The sequence below is a fragment of the Scyliorhinus torazame genome, chromosome 18 (genome assembly GCF_047496885.1).
Source record: "Scyliorhinus torazame isolate Kashiwa2021f chromosome 18, sScyTor2.1, whole genome shotgun sequence".
NCBI lineage: Eukaryota > Metazoa > Chordata > Chondrichthyes > Carcharhiniformes > Scyliorhinidae > Scyliorhinus > Scyliorhinus torazame.
The window spans coordinates 134,784,224-134,799,744 of record NC_092724.1 but is presented as its reverse complement, the minus strand read 5'-3'; the positions used below and the strand labels follow the sequence as shown (position 1 = coordinate 134,799,744).

Here is a 15,521-nt window from a genome sequence, read left to right as displayed (position 1 = left end):
AATTTTCTGATCTGCAGGGGAAGGCAGAAGGAAGGTTCACAGCCCAGCAACTCTGACAACATGGCTACTGTCCGGCAGGAGGTAGGGGTACCAAATTTCGAAAGCCCTCTGTGCCCAATGGTGGCACCACCCCCCCTCAAAGATTCCCAAGGTGATACACCGCCTTTGTCCCTGCTTCCAGGCACTCTACCCCGATGTGTCTCCCAGATGTGCCTGCCAAAAATCCCCGGACATACCTGAAGTCTGAGAGACAGCTTCTCCTCTTCATTGGAACTGGTTTAGTCTCTCTGTAGAGAGTGCAGCTACTCTCTGGAGTAGTAGCTGCTACTTTCTACAGAGCTTTCAGCCAATCAGGTTGGCCAACAGCTGTCTATGGCAGGACTTGCTGCCCCTGAGGGGCAGAATCCCACTGTGCACTAATTGAGGCCACCCCCCAGTGTATTTTCGCTGTGAGGCAGCAGATTTCACTTTGGTGAAGTGCCAACAGACATTTAAGTCGGGGATACTGTCCCCTGTAAAATCCACCCCAAGGGGTAATTTGTGGTGGTATGTATTAGGGGTAATAAGGTACACCATGATGCCGAGGGGCTATTGGTGGACAGATACTGGGTCCTGATTGGATCTGCCGCCTACTGGGCTCCACCCAGAAAGGCGGGGTATAAGAACCCAGGTTCTCCCAGCAGCCGCATTCTGTAACTGAGCTGCTGGGGAACAAGTCTGCTCAATAAAGCCTCGATTGAGTTCTCTACGCCTCGTGTGTTATCGATGGTGCCACAATTTATTGAGCAGACTTAAAAAGGAATATGGAGCTCCGGATCGCCCCGGAGTGCCTGCGAATCGGCCCCCAAGCAGCTAACTCAACATCTGCGTTTAAGCACTGGCTGGCGTGCTTTGAGGGATACCTCCGAACGGCCCCCGGCCGACCAACTGAAGACCAGAAGTTGCAGTTTCTACATTCCAGCGTGAGTCCCGAAATCTACTCGCTCATCGAGGACGCGGAAGATTTCCAAGCGGCGATCACCTTGCTGAGAGAGACCTACATTCGACCCGTCAACCAGGTCTATGCACGCCACCAGCTCGCGACGAGACGACAAATCCCCGGGGAATCGCTAGACGAATTCTACAATGCTCTACTGATCCTGGGAAGAAACTGCAACTGCCCAGCAGTAACGGCGAATGAGCACACGGAGCTCCTGATCAGAGACGCTATTGTAGCAGGTTTGGCATCATCTCAAATTCGCCAGAGACTTTTAGAAAAAGACTCTCGACGTGGCCGCCAAAATGCCCACGCCTATGGCCCCAACCGCACTACAGCCCCTTGGGCTCCGTGGACCCCCGTCGCGATCGACACCCCGGCACCCCCCACCCCCGTGCAAGCTTGCGCGTCCAGAACCCCAGACCACCCGGGGGTGCTCCGCTGCTATTTTTGTGGGCAGCCGAAACACCCCCGCCTGCGCTGCCCGGCCCACTCGGCCACCTGTAAAAGCTGCAGCAAAAAGGGGCACTACGCAGCAGTGTAGCAGTCCCGGGGGGTCGCCGCTATCTCCGGGGAAGAAACGGGACCACAGACTCACCCCCCCAACGACCCATGTGCGGCCAACGGGCGCTGCCATTTTGGACCCCGGACGCCATGAGGGGGGGATGGGCGCCGATTTCTTGTTACACGCGGGCCGCGTGCGATCCATGGGAGCGGCCATTTTGTCCACCCCCGGCCGCGTGCGACCGATGGGAGCGGCCATTTTGTCCACCCCCGACCGCGTGCGATCCATGGACGCCGCCATCTTGGCTGGCTCCACGCTGCCTGAAGACAATGACCAGATGCAGCAACCATGTTTGGCATCGGTGACCCTGGACCAGTCGCAGCCCCGGACGCTCCAGACAGCGACGACGAAGGTGCTGGTGAACGGGCATGAGACACCGTGTTTGATCGACTCTGGGAGCACGGAGAGTTTTATTCATCCGGACACGGTAAGGTGCTGTTCCCTTGTCATTCGTCCAAGCACCCAGAAAGATTTCCTGGCGGCGGGGTCCCACTCCGTTGAAATCAAAGGGTTCTGCATTGCAAACCCAACAGTGCAGGGTAGAGAGTTCAAAAATTACCGGCTGTATGTCCTCCCCCACCTCTGCGCTCCCACCCTCCTGGGATTGGATTTCCAATGCAACCTCCAGAGCTTAACATTCAATTTTGGCGGCCCTATACCCCCACTGACTATCTGCGGCCTCGCGATCCTCAAGGTTGAACCGCCTTCCTTGTTTGCGAACCTCACCCCGGATTGCAAGCCCGTCACCACTAGGAGCAGACGGTACAGTACCCAGGACCAGATGTTTATCCGGTCCGAAGTCCAGCGGCTGCTGAAGGAAGGCATAATGCAGGCCAGCAATAGTTCCTGGAGAGCCCAGGTGGTAGTTGTGAAGACGGGGGAGAAGCAGAGGATGGTCGTAGACTAGTCAGACCATCAACAGGTACACGCAGCTAGATGCGTACCCACTTCCCCGCATATCCGACTTGGTCAATCGGATTGCACAGTACAAGGTCTTCTCCACCGTGGACCTTAAGTCCGCCTACCACCAGCTCCCCATTCGCCCCGGTGACCGCAAGTACACGGCCTTCGAAGCAGACGGGCGGCTATACCACTTTCTAAGGGTTCCATTCGGCGGCACGAACGGAGTCTCGGTCTTCCAACGGGAGATGGACCGAATGGTTGACCAGCACGGTTTACGGGCCACGTTCCCATACCTTGACAACGTCACCATCTGCGGCCACGACCAGCAGGACCACGACGCCAACCTCCGCAAATTCCTCCTGACCGCTAACGCCCTCAACCTCACCTACAATGAGGAAAAATGCGTGTTTAGCACCGACCGTCTAGCCATCTTGGGCTACGTAGTGCGTAATGGAGTGATAGGCCCCGACCCTGAACGCATGCGCCCCCTCATGGAGTTCCCTCTTCCCCACTGTGTCAAAGCCCTGAAACGCTGCCTGGGCTTCTTTTCTTATTACGCCCAGTGGGTTCCCCAATACGCAGACAAGGCCCGTCCACTAATCCAGTCCACTACTTTTCCCCTGTCGACAGAGGCCCGCCAGGCCTTCAGCCGCATCAAAGCGGATATCGCAAAGGCCACAATGCGCGCCATCGACGAGTCCCTCCCCTTCCAAGTCGAGAGCGACGCATCCGACGTAGCTCTGGCGGCCACCCTCAACCAAGCGGGCAGACCAGTGGCCTTTTTCTCCCGGACCCTCCACGCTTCAGAAATTCGCCACTCCTCAGTAGAAAAGGAGGCCCAAGCCATAGTGGAAGCTGTGCAACATTGGAGGCATTACCTGGTCGGTAGGAGATTCACTCCCCTCACTGACCAACGGTCGGTAGCCTTCATGTTCGATAATGCACAGCGGGGCAAGATAAAAAACGACAAGATCCTGCGCTGGAGGATCGAACTCTCCACCTACAATTATGAGATCTTGTACCGTCCCGGAAAGCTGAACGAGCCGTCCGATGCCCTATCTCGCGGCACATGTGCCAACGCACAAGTGGACCATCTCCAAGCCCTCCACGAGGACCTCTGCAACCCCGGGGTCACTCATTTCTACCACTTCATAAAGGCCCGCAACCTCCCGTACTCCGACGAGGAGGTCCGAACAGTCACCAGGAACTGCCAAATCTGCGCAGAATGCAAACCGCATTTTTTCAGCCAGATAGAGCGCACCTGATAAAGACTTCCCGTCCCTTTGAACGTCTCAGTTCGGATTTCCCCTCCACCGATCACAACTCGTACTTTCTTAACGTCGTTGACGAATACTCCCGTTTCCCCTTCGCCATCCCCTGCCCCGACATGACCGCGGCCACGGTCATTAAAGCCCTCTGCACCATCTTTACCCTGTTCGGTTTCCCCGCCTACATCCATAGCGATAGGGGGTCCTCCTTCATGAGTGACGAACTGCGTCAATTCCTGCTCAGCAAGGGCATAGCCTCGAGTAGGACGACTAGCTACAACCCCCGGGGGAACAGGCAGGTAGAGAGGGAGAACGGAATGGTCTGGAAGACCGTCGTACTGGCCCTACGGTCTAGGAGTCTCCCAACTTCCCGCTGGCAGGAAGTCCTCCCGGATGCCCGTCACTCTATCCGGTCCCTGCTGTGCACCACCACTAACCAAACACCTCACGAGCGCCTCCTTGTCTTCCCTCGGAAGTCCTCCTCTGGACCGTCACTTCCGACCTGGCTGGCAGCCCCGGGACCCATCCTGCTCCGGAAACGTGTGCGGGCGCACAAATCAGACCCGCTGGTGGAAAAGGTACATCTCCTCCACGCAAACCCGCAGTACGCCTACGTGGCGCACCCCGACGGCTGACAGGACATGGTCTCCCTGCGGTACCTGGCGCCCGCTGGAGCTCCCCACACCCCCCCCCCAACACCAATCACCACCCCCTCACTCCCGCCGGTGCACCCCACAGCCACCCCCTTTCCGGGGGATCGGCTCTCCTCCCAGGCCCGCCCAGGAGTAAGGAAACAGGGACGGACAGCGCGATGCTCCCAGAGTCGACCGGACCCGAGCCAGCACCACCACCACCACCCGGGCTGAGACGATCGGAAAGGGCGACCAGAGCACCATCTCGGCTCATCAAATCGGTTTAAGATGTAAATAATTCAGTGGCCCAGTAAAAGCGGCATTGTTGTACATAGTTAATGGTTCAGGCACAATACCGACCCTGTAAATCCCTACCACCATACCACCCACCACCCCGCCGGGTTCTTTTTTAACAAGGGGTGAATGTGGTGATATGTATTAGGGGTAATACGGTACACCATGATGCCGAGGGGCTATTGGTGGACATATACTGGGTCCTGATTGGATCTGCCGCCTACTGGGCTCCACCCAGAAAGGCGGGGTATAAGAACCCAGGTTCTCCCAGCAGCCGCATTCTGTAACTGAGCTGCTGGGGAACAAGTCTGCTCAATAAAGACTCGATTGAGTTCTCTACGTCTCGCCTCGTGTGTTATTGATGGTGCCACATAATTTTATAAGTTCATTACTTTCCATAGAGACTCACCGGGATAGATATCTGGCATTTATGGGCAGGGATGTAGTGCTGCCAAAACGCAGTGGAGCACTGTCCCAGCATTTTCAAACAGGACCCAGAAGAGGGGAGGTGCAGACGGTTTCCAACACTGGAGCTGGGGGCTAAGAGGGCCTGAAATCGGTGTTTTAAACTGCGCTCTCGTCATCCACTCTGAGCAACAGGACCTGGCAGACTGGCATTTAAAAAATTGGAACTTTAAGGCGATGTTCCAATCTTTTGAAGCCAGTCTGTCAGGTCAATTTCATTTGTTCCTGTCCTGCTGCTGGGGAGGTTAGGGGGTTGGGGAGTGCGGGGGGTGTTTGGGGGGTGGATGGGAGTTTCAGGTGGAGGGGGTTAGGGAAGGAAAGAACGTTTTTTGGAGAAGGGGCAGCTGGGTAGGTGATGTGGCATATTGTGGTAAAAATTGGTGTCCTCTTTCTGATTTGGATAAGTTGATGCAAATCTTCCAACCAACATATTCATCGTAGTATAAACAAGAAAGGTGCATTTGTGAAACCACGAGCTGGATTCTTCCACGCCGTCTGCCGCAAGATTGCCACCGGCGAAACGCGGACAACGGAAAAATCCATTGACCTCGGCGGAATTCTCTGGTCGCCGGGCGGGTGCTGCCGGAGAATCCCGCCCCACACCTGGGAGTATATGTACAGTATTGGTCTCCTTACTTAAGCAAGGATATAAATGCATTGGAAGAAGGTCAGAGAAGATTTACTAAACTAATACCTGGAATGGGAGGATGGGCTTATAAGGAAAGGTTGGGCAGGCTAGGTTTGTATCGATTGAGGTTTGGAAGAGTAAGGGGTAATTTGATTGAGACATATAAGATTCTGAGGGGTCTTGACATGGTGGGTATGGAAAGGATGTTTCTTCTTGTAGAAGAACCTAGAATTAAGTGTCACTGTTTAGAAATCAGGGTCACCCACTTAAGACAGATGAGGAGAATATATTCCTTTTGTGAGATATGAATGATTGGAACTCTCTCCATCAAAAGGCAGTGGAAGCGAGGGTGGAATTCTCCTTTCCTGACACTAAGTGTTGATGCCGGGGCAGTAGTCGTAGAGTTCTACGATAGCAAAACTGGTGCTGCACCTGGACCAATTCAGCAGCCGTTGAGGGGCTACCACTGGCGCAACATGGAACACGATCGATTCCAATAGAAAACGGTGTCGGATTCGCCAGGGTCGGGATTGACACTCGAGAGGCCACAAGCTGCAGCCGCATGTTAGCACTCCACACCCATCACATACATCCCAGCCCACAAGTTGGCACTGGTTGCTCTGGAGCACGCCCATCCCGGTGGAATGGCCTGGGGGGGGGGTCACCCATACGACCCGTGGCACTAAGTTCACAGTGGGCAGTCAGCAGCATGCCCTGCCGCATGGCTGCCTTTCTGTCTGCAGCAATGGTATCCCGTGCCCATCCACCCCAACCCCACTGCCCACCTTCCTGGCCACCCCCCGTGCCTCCCCCTGGCCCTGGCAGCAGCCCCCCGGCAACACAACTGTCAGTAAACCATGGCGATGTTGGACACTTTCTGTGCCACCTCCCTCTCCCTCACCAGCCACAGTGCCTGTTTCACAATTTTTAAAAGCACAAGTGAACCTCACCGCCGGGAATTCCCCCAGTAGAGGCGGAGAATCGCGGAGGGCCCGGAGAATACCAGGTCAGGGCGGCTATTGATATGCCAAGGCCGTTTACTGTATATACGGTGTGGAATGCATTGACACTGTTGAGGCACCAGAGAATTGCGATGTAGCTTGAAAACTGCGCCTCACGCGTTTTCGCCGTCAAACCCAATTCTCCGCCCGATCGCGTTTCCTGATTTTGGTGCCAGCTGATTGAGAATCCCAGAGTCTGTGAATATTTGAAAGGCGGAGTGAGATGGATTCTTGCTAAGCAAGGAGGTGAAAGGTTATCGGGGGTAGGCAGGAATATGGATTTGAGGTTATAGTCAGATTAGCCATTATCTTATTGAATGGTGAAGTAGGCTCGAGGGGGCTCCTCCTGCTCCTAATTCCTATGTTCATAGGTGCAATACATAAATTAGTGAAGAAAAGTGTTTATTTTTTTTCTGTGTCTTAAAATGTACTGACCGCTTGTTCGTGTTAGTGTTATGCTTGCTGAAGTTTATGCCACAGTTGCTGCTTTCCTCAACTTAAAAATAATTCAAAGAAAGCGATATGTCTCTCTAACTAGACCTGACCATCTATTCCTAGAGGCAAAGTTTTAATGTCAAAAGTTTTACTGAAATAAAGGCAATCACAATTTAGCTAAACAGTTTTTTTTTTAAATAAAATGTTCCTCGAGATCTCCACAGGCCACTGTCTGGAGCAAAACACCTAATTCCATTGTGAGGCAGGTCATCATCCAGGAGGAAAACATGCATTTTCAGCCTGGTACAATGCTTATAGGAGCTCATCAGCCGGACTGCCACTGTTGCCTTGTTCTCCTCTGTTATATATTGTGCAAAAGCACAGGCGCTCAAAGTTATGCCCTTTAACAAGTAACATGGCATCATGCAATCATTCATTATGCCATCAGCTGTGCACTTACATTTCTACAAACTCTTTCAACTTGACTGCAATCAGAGGAAATGCTCCCAGCTGCTCTATGTGCGAAATCAACTTTGCCTGCCCAAATGAAAACTAAACCTAAACCTGTACACCCAAATGAATGAAGCTTCGTCTGTCGGGTGCTTCTGTCACACAAATCTTTACGCAAGTTTCGGATGTGACAAACACCCTTTTTGCATTTAGCATATGGAGCGGTTTAGGCAATTTCCAATTGCATGGTGTAACATTTACTAGCTGAGGATGTTGTGCATTATTCTTTCATTTCCTTTGCGTACTTGCTGGCATCAGAACGGGCGCAGGATTACTTTCTGGGATCTGATGCAGCGGACGAGCAGATGGTGGAGAATGCAGGAAGGGAGCCAAGTTCTGCTAATTTTGACACCACAAAACCTCCTCTCGTTTTCCCTTAAAGCCAAGTGCGAAGAAATTCTGAACGTTTGTGATTTTCTCTTATTCTTACTACTTTCTTTTCCTCCACAGATTTATAATGAGATGATACGAGATCTACTTAATCCGTCATCTGGCTTCCTAGATCTCCGAGAGGATTCCAAGGGTGGGATCCAAATTGCAGGAATTACTGAAGTGTCAACTATTAATGCCAAAGAGGTAATACAAAGGCTTTTGCTATTAACAAAAACACATTCCTTGCACAATATCTGGTAGGAATGGAAAACAATTGTAAATTTTTCACTATTTTGGCACTGCCACTTAAATTAATGTTTCATTCATCCAAAAGAAACTGGAAAAAAATGAATCCTCAAAGTAGCGATAAAGAGCAAGATTCTCTAATCCCTCAGCCTTGTGTTTCTCGGCGATGGTGATGGGATTTGCTACTCGTGCCGCTTGTCAATGGGATTTCCCATTGATGCCACCACACACGCAAGGTGCACCGTTGGCAGGAACAGAGGGCGGGATTCTCTGATCCTCAGGCTAAGTGTTGACGCCGTCGGAAACACCGTCGCGTTTCTCGACGGCGTCAACACGGCCTCAGGATCAGCAATTCTGTCCCCTACAGGGGTCCAGCATGGCACTGGAGCAGCCCACGCACACCAGCTGCTGGTCCCGGCATCAACTGGGTGCCGCAGAGTCCGCGCATGCGCAGTGACACCGGCGCCAACGTGCGCATGCGCAGTGGCTCCCTTCTCCGCGCCGGCCCCAACGCAACATGGCGCAGGGCTACAGGGGCCGGTGTGGAAGAAAGGAGGCCGCCAGTCCGAGAAGCCAGCCTGCTGATCGGTGGGCCCCGATCGCTGGCCAGGCCACAACGGAGGCCCGCCCCCCCCCGGGGTCGATCCCTCCCCCACCCCCACAGGCCAGGCCGTCCCTGGACCCTTCCACACTGAAGCCCCGCCGGCTGAGAGCAGATTAGAACGGCGGTGGCGGGACTCGGGTTTTTTGGTCCGGTCGCTCGGCCGCCGAGAATCGGCGGAGGGGCCGTATGGAGCGGTCCACGACCGGCGCCGCACCGACCACATCGGCGCCAATTCTCCGTGCTGTGGAGAATCACGTCCAGGCGTCGGGGCAGTGTGGCGCAATTCCGGCCAAAATGAGCACACGGTTTATACAATCAGTGCGTTTGTGAGGCAGGGAACAGCTGAAAATATCAGAGCAGAAACATACTGGAGGGCAGTAAAGGGTTATGGTTAGAGATGGAGGGCGAATCATCGGAAGGTTTTAAAGAGTTTTACTCTTGTCGTCACACTTTGAAGTATCAAATTTACAAACTGGGGAAAGTCGAGAAGGATTTTTCTGACCTTGAGCCGGAAACTTGCAAACACCTGACAGTTAACAAACAACAACAAAACTCCAGCTGAGACATAGACATAGAACATACAGTGCAGAAGGATGCCATTCGGCCCATCAGGTCTGCACCGACCCACTTAAGCCGTCATATAATAATCCACAGGAGGCAGGGGTTCCGTCACTACACCAGTATTTATTTGCAATAACTATATACAAGAGCGGCTCCAAACAGTGCTGCTAGCATTCCAGTCAACTTAAGACTGCCTCATAAAGCCTACACAGGTGCTTATATGGGCCCCCTCAATGAGCTATCATTGAGGGAGCTCATACTCCAATTGGCCAACCAATAATGCCAATTGGCCAACCAATAATGCCAATTGGAGGTCATTACACCTCACTTCCACCCTACCCCAATAACCCCTCCTAACCTTTTTGGACACTAAGGGCAATTTAGCATGACCAATCCACCTAACCTGCACATCTTTGGACTGTGGGAGGAAACCAGAGCACCCGGAGGAAACCCATGCAGACACGGGGAGAACGTGCAGACTCCGCACAGACAGTGACCCAGCAGGGAATCAAACCTGGGACCCTGGCGCTGTGAAGCCACAGTGCTAACCACTATGCTACCGTGCTGAGCTCAGGACCTAGTTAGACATGAGGGTGTTTCTAATGCTTTCATGTGATGTGGGCATCAATGGCGAGGCCAAATTAATTGCCCATCCCCAATTGCCTTTGCGAAGGTAGTGGTGAAAGGCCCTCTTAAAACTGCTGCAGTCCATGTGGTGTAAATGGAATGTTAATTATATTGTTAGGATAAACAGGTCAAGGGAATTGTTTAATTAAGTACGTTAAGCATTTTTAAACAGGAGACATGGGCGCCACGGGGACTGAGGTGCATCATCACCCCCGGGAATTATGTTTTGGTTTAGTTAGTTAAGTTTCCTTTGATTTGTTTTAGTTACAGTGCCCGGCCTGGGGCTGTCACACTTGGTTATTTTTGTTTAATTTATTGATCATTTTTGTTCCATTCAAAGGAGTACAGGTAGGAGACCGCTAGGATACTGGGTATGTGAGGAGAGCTATGAGATGGAACAAAGTCAATAAACTCTCTCAATAAAGAACAGCTCTGTGTCTTGGTTTTAACTTCACCACTCAGTTTAGAATCTATTAATCACAGGTGCACCCACAGTCCTGGTGGGAAGGGAGTTTCAGGATTTTGAACCAGCAACAATGATGGAACGGCATTATATTTCCAAGTGTGTGACTTGACGGGGAACTTGCAGGTTGTCATGTTCCCATATGTTTGCTGCCCTTGGTCTTCTGTGTAGTAGAACACAGAAGGTGCTGTCGATGGAGTTGCTGCAGTGCACCTTGTAACTGGTAGGCACTGCTGTGACTGTGTGCTGAAGACGGAGGGTGCAAATGTTTAAGGTGATGGTTGGAGAGTGAGTCAAGTGGGCTGTTTCGTCCTGGGTGGTGTCGCGCTTCTTGAGTGTTGTTGGAGCTACCCTCATCTACTCAAGTAGAGAGTATTCCATCACACTCCTCACTTGTGCCGTGTAAATGGGGGACAGGCTTTGGAGAGTCAGGAACTGAGTTAAACTCTGCAGAATTCCCAGCCTCTTACCTGCTCTTCCAGCCATAGTATTAATGTGTGGGGTCCAGCTCAGTTTCTGGTCAATGGTAACCATCATGATGTGATAGGGGGGTTCAGTGATGGTGATGTCATTGAACGCCAAAGGAATATGTTTGTATTTTCTCTTGTTGGAGATGGTGTGTTGTGCATGTTACTTTTCATTTATCAGACCAAGCCTGACTATTGTTCAGGTCTTGCTGAAGTGGGTACGATCAGCTTCAGTGCCTGAGGAGTCACAAATGGTGCTGAGCATTGTGCCATCATCAGTGAACATATAATACCGACTTTTGACCTTATGATGGAGGGACTGCCATTGATGAAGCATCTGAAGATGGTTGGGCCTAGGTCACTACCCTGAGGAACTCCTGCTGTGATGTCCTGGGACAGTGATGATTGACCTCCAATCACACAGCCATCTTCCTTTGTGCCAGGTATCATAGATGATCATAGATCATAGAATCTCTACACTGCAGAAGGAGGCCATTCGGCCCATCGGGTCTGCACTGACCCTCTAAAAGAGCACCCTATCTAGGCCCATTACCCCACTCTATCCCTGAAACCCCACCTAACCTGCACATCCCTAACACGGGCAATTTTATCATGGCCAATCCACCTGCATGTCTTTGGACTGGGGGAGGAAACTGGAGGATCCGGAGAAAAGCCACGCAGACACAGGGAGAAAGTGCAGACTCCACACAGACAGTTACCCAAGGCTGGAATTGAACCCGGGTCTCTGGTGCTGTGAGGCAGCAGTGCTAACCACTGTGCCACCATTCCTCTCCAAACCAGTGACTCAAACCAGTGGAGAGTTTTCCCCCTGACTCTCATTGACTCCAGTTTTGCTAGGGCATCTTGATGCCATACTCGGTCAAATGCTGCCTTAATGTCAAGGGCAATTACTCTCAGCTCACTTCTTGAGTTCAGCTCTTTTGTCCTTGTTTAAACAAAGGTTATAATGAGGTCAGGAGCTGAGTAGCCCGGGAAGAACTCATACTGAGTGCTGGTGAGAAGGCTATTGCCAACGTGGCAGTTTGATACAACTGAGTGGCTTACTAGGCCATTGCAGGGGGCAGGGGGCAGTTGCTGTGGACCACGTAGGCCAGACCGGGTAAAGATGGCAGATTTCCTTCCCTAAAGGGCATTCGTGAGCCAGATGGTTGTTTATCACAATCCACAATGGTTTCATGGTCACTGTCACTGAGACTAGGGCCGGGATTCTCCGTCATGAGTCGGCCCCGCTACCAGCAAGGATGGAGAATTTGGCGCGCCATTCGATGGTGGTGGGATCCTCGACTCCTGCCGCTTGTCAATGGGATTTCCTGTTGAGGGCACCCCAAGCCATGGGGAAACCAGGTGCACTGCCGACAGGAACAGAGAATCCTGCCGCCAGCAATCGGCTGGAGAATCCTGCCCTAGCTTTTTAATTCCAGATTAATTAATTGAATTAGAATTCCACCAGTTGCCTTGGTGGGATTTTAACCTGTGTCCTCAGAGCATCTTCCTGGGCCTCTGGATTACGGGTCCCATGCCATTACCTCTACGCCACCACCTCCCCCACTAAAACCAGAATATTTGGGATTCTGGAAATCTGAAAGAAGAACAAAAACTGCTGGAAATACTCAGCAGGTCAGGCAGCAGCTGTGGAGAGCAAAACAGAGTTCATGGACGGTATTTTCCACCCAAATTCAACGGAACTTTTGCTGGTTCGTCAAATTTTCCGTCCCGCCCGTGACAATCCCCGCGAGGATTCACGCAGCAAGCGGGCCTGGAAAATCCCGCCCTGGTGACTTTTCATCAGAACTAAACCATTAACTCTGTTTCCCCCTTCCACAGATGCTGCCTGACCTGCTGAGTGTTTTCAGCATTTTCGCTTTTTGTTGCAGGGACTAGCTCAGTGGCCTTCAGGGGCAGGCCTTTGAAACAGCTAAATAACACAGCTGTGCCTTCGGAGATCAGCTAGTAATCAAAAATGTCTCCCCTCCAGCTGGTTAGTGTTGATTGTTTTGCCCTGACATTAATGACACTGTGTAAATTAATTTTATTCAGTGTTTGGTGACATTTTTACTGCATTCGATCTGATAATTTACTGCAGTGAGTTATCATTTGGCATATCTATTGTGCACCGCATTCCAAAAGCGCTTCAAACCCGAACAGTTTGCATTGAAGTTTATGGCACGAATAGAATTTTACAGTGGGGATGGACTATGTGATACTGCACTTGGTTTATTGTCTAGCAGGAATGCAATAACTCATTTGTAAATGCAATGCTCATCAGGTATTCTTCCTTCTGGTGTGTGAACTAAATGGATGGCACGCAATCCTCCGTGTTATATATACACGGTGAATGTAAATGATTCAGTTTTGCTTTGATTAAATATGGCATAAAGTAAGCTGTTGGAATACTCTAAATATTTTTTGATTATGAAAAAGTATCAAGAATTGTATAATTAATGGTAGATTTCTCGTTGTATCCATGAGGCTTGGTCGGTAGCGACTTGGCTCACCTCAGTAATGATTTTCTGTTCTTCAGTGACTCAGATGGATTACTGGTTGGGTCAATTTATTGTTTAGAGTACAGATTGTTAGTTGTGCTGTTCTTCACTGTTTCTGCTTTAATATACAATTTACGACAGTGTATAATTTGTTTAGAAATGTTTTATAATGCAATAAATGCCTCGTCAATAGAATATAGTATGATTCTGATCTGTGATGCTTTAATGTGACCACTACTTAAAGTCCTGTGTCACATGGAAGTGGAATGTTTGACATATTTAGTCGTCTGAGTGGATGCAATGCTGTTGGAAGTCTTTGCTAAGATCCATTTAGGGACCAATAACCTTTTGTTTAAAGTAGATAAATTTTGATTTTCATGACTCTTGCTCAGTGAATAAAGCCACAGTCTGCATTCCAGCACCAACTCACAAGCACAACTTCAAAGGGTGGCCCAGAGTCACCAACCTTCTGCTGTCACCTTCAATTGCCAGGGCTTCTCCTGAGCCCTCAACATACAAAGTCTGCCCACCATAGCCCCTTTTCTGTTTGGAATCTCTCTCACTACTCTTCTTTCACATGAACTGGGACCTCTCCATGTCTCCTGCCTGGGACTCTTCATGACTATGGCATTCCGCACCAGGTTATGTGGTTGGGATTTTTGCACAATTTCTTTTATCTTTTTAGACAGGTGCACCACTGTCAAAATGGCTCAGCTCTTTAGCTGCCGAATTGTGCATGTGCCACCTGTTCTCGGCCTGCACATGTGTAAAGTTCCCAAGGCCTGCTGGAACTTTGAGTTCCTGGTTCCCTCTCCACGAGAAGGTAAGTTGGATCCCATCGTCCCAACTTTAATAATAAAACAACAACAAATTCTATTGATATAACTCCTGTGATGTAGTAAAATATCCCAAGTCACTTCAGAAGAACAATATCAGACATTGGGCATGATTCTCCGGTACTGCCTGCATGCCCGGCAACCGGATATTCCCGCCCGATGTCAATGGACCTTTACATGGTCTGCGTCCCGCCTGTGGTTTTCCTGCGGTGGGGGGGGGGGGGGGGGGGGGAAGAATCCAACCCATAATTTCACACCAAGCCACATAGAGATATTAGGCCAGGTGACATGTTCGGATCTGGAATGTGCGAATGGTTCAGATCTGGAATGCACTGTTTGACAGTATGGTAGAGGAAGATTCAATCTTGGCTTTCAAAAGCAAATTGGATAATTATCTGAAGAGAAAATAAAATTTCAGAGCCACAGGGAAAGAGTGGGGGACAGGGGCTAGCTGAATTGCTGCTGCAGAGAGCCAGCAGGAATGTGAAGGGTCGAATGGCTTCCCTCTATGCTGTAATTATTCAATTATTGTTGACAACTTTTGCTTCTGTGGTTAGGCTCGATTACAGAGTACTATATTATACATCACAGCTGACAATCCTGTATCCTGTATCTAACAGGCATTAAATGAAAATCATTTGTTGGAAAGCAAATGCTATGGCTGCTATGACAGAGCAACAATTGCCATTCAAAACTGCTTCAGATTAGATCATTGAGACGTCAGTAGCTAAATCAATGAGCACCCATTTAAAGGGTCATGCTGTCATGTCTGCCATTTTTCTAGTTTCACAAACAAATGCTCACTAATTGTTAATGCGCTTGCTTTTGGATCATCAATTGCATTTGGTACTAAAATATGATAATTGAAATTTTTTCTAAAAATATAGCCCAGTATATGCATATCACAATGATCCGTGGTGCAGTAGGTATTTTCTGTGCTGCAGATTAAAGGTATTAATGAGGTCTGAAACAGATTATTTGGTGAAGATCAGTGCTGGGACTAAATGAATGTTGCATGACAGTGTTCCTCTAATTGGAAATATCTAACAGTAATTAATAATCCTTTCCTTCCTCTATTTTCCCCTCACAACTATTTTATATCCATAAGACAGCTGCTAACTTTCAAATATTTCATATCACGTTGTGAATATGTCTATTACTTAG

General features: G+C 50.1%; 1 protein-coding gene across 1 annotated transcript in view; it reads left to right on the top strand.

Annotated features, from left to right (window-relative positions):
- kif19 (kinesin family member 19) overlaps positions 1 to 15,521 on the top strand; it is a 285,358-nt gene that overhangs the window by 179,676 nt on the left and 90,161 nt on the right. The window contains exon 6 of the mRNA XM_072483431.1: positions 8,128 to 8,253. Within this exon, the coding sequence (XP_072339532.1) occupies positions 8,128 to 8,253 (126 nt within the window). The remainder of the gene's footprint in view (positions 1 to 8,127; positions 8,254 to 15,521) is intronic.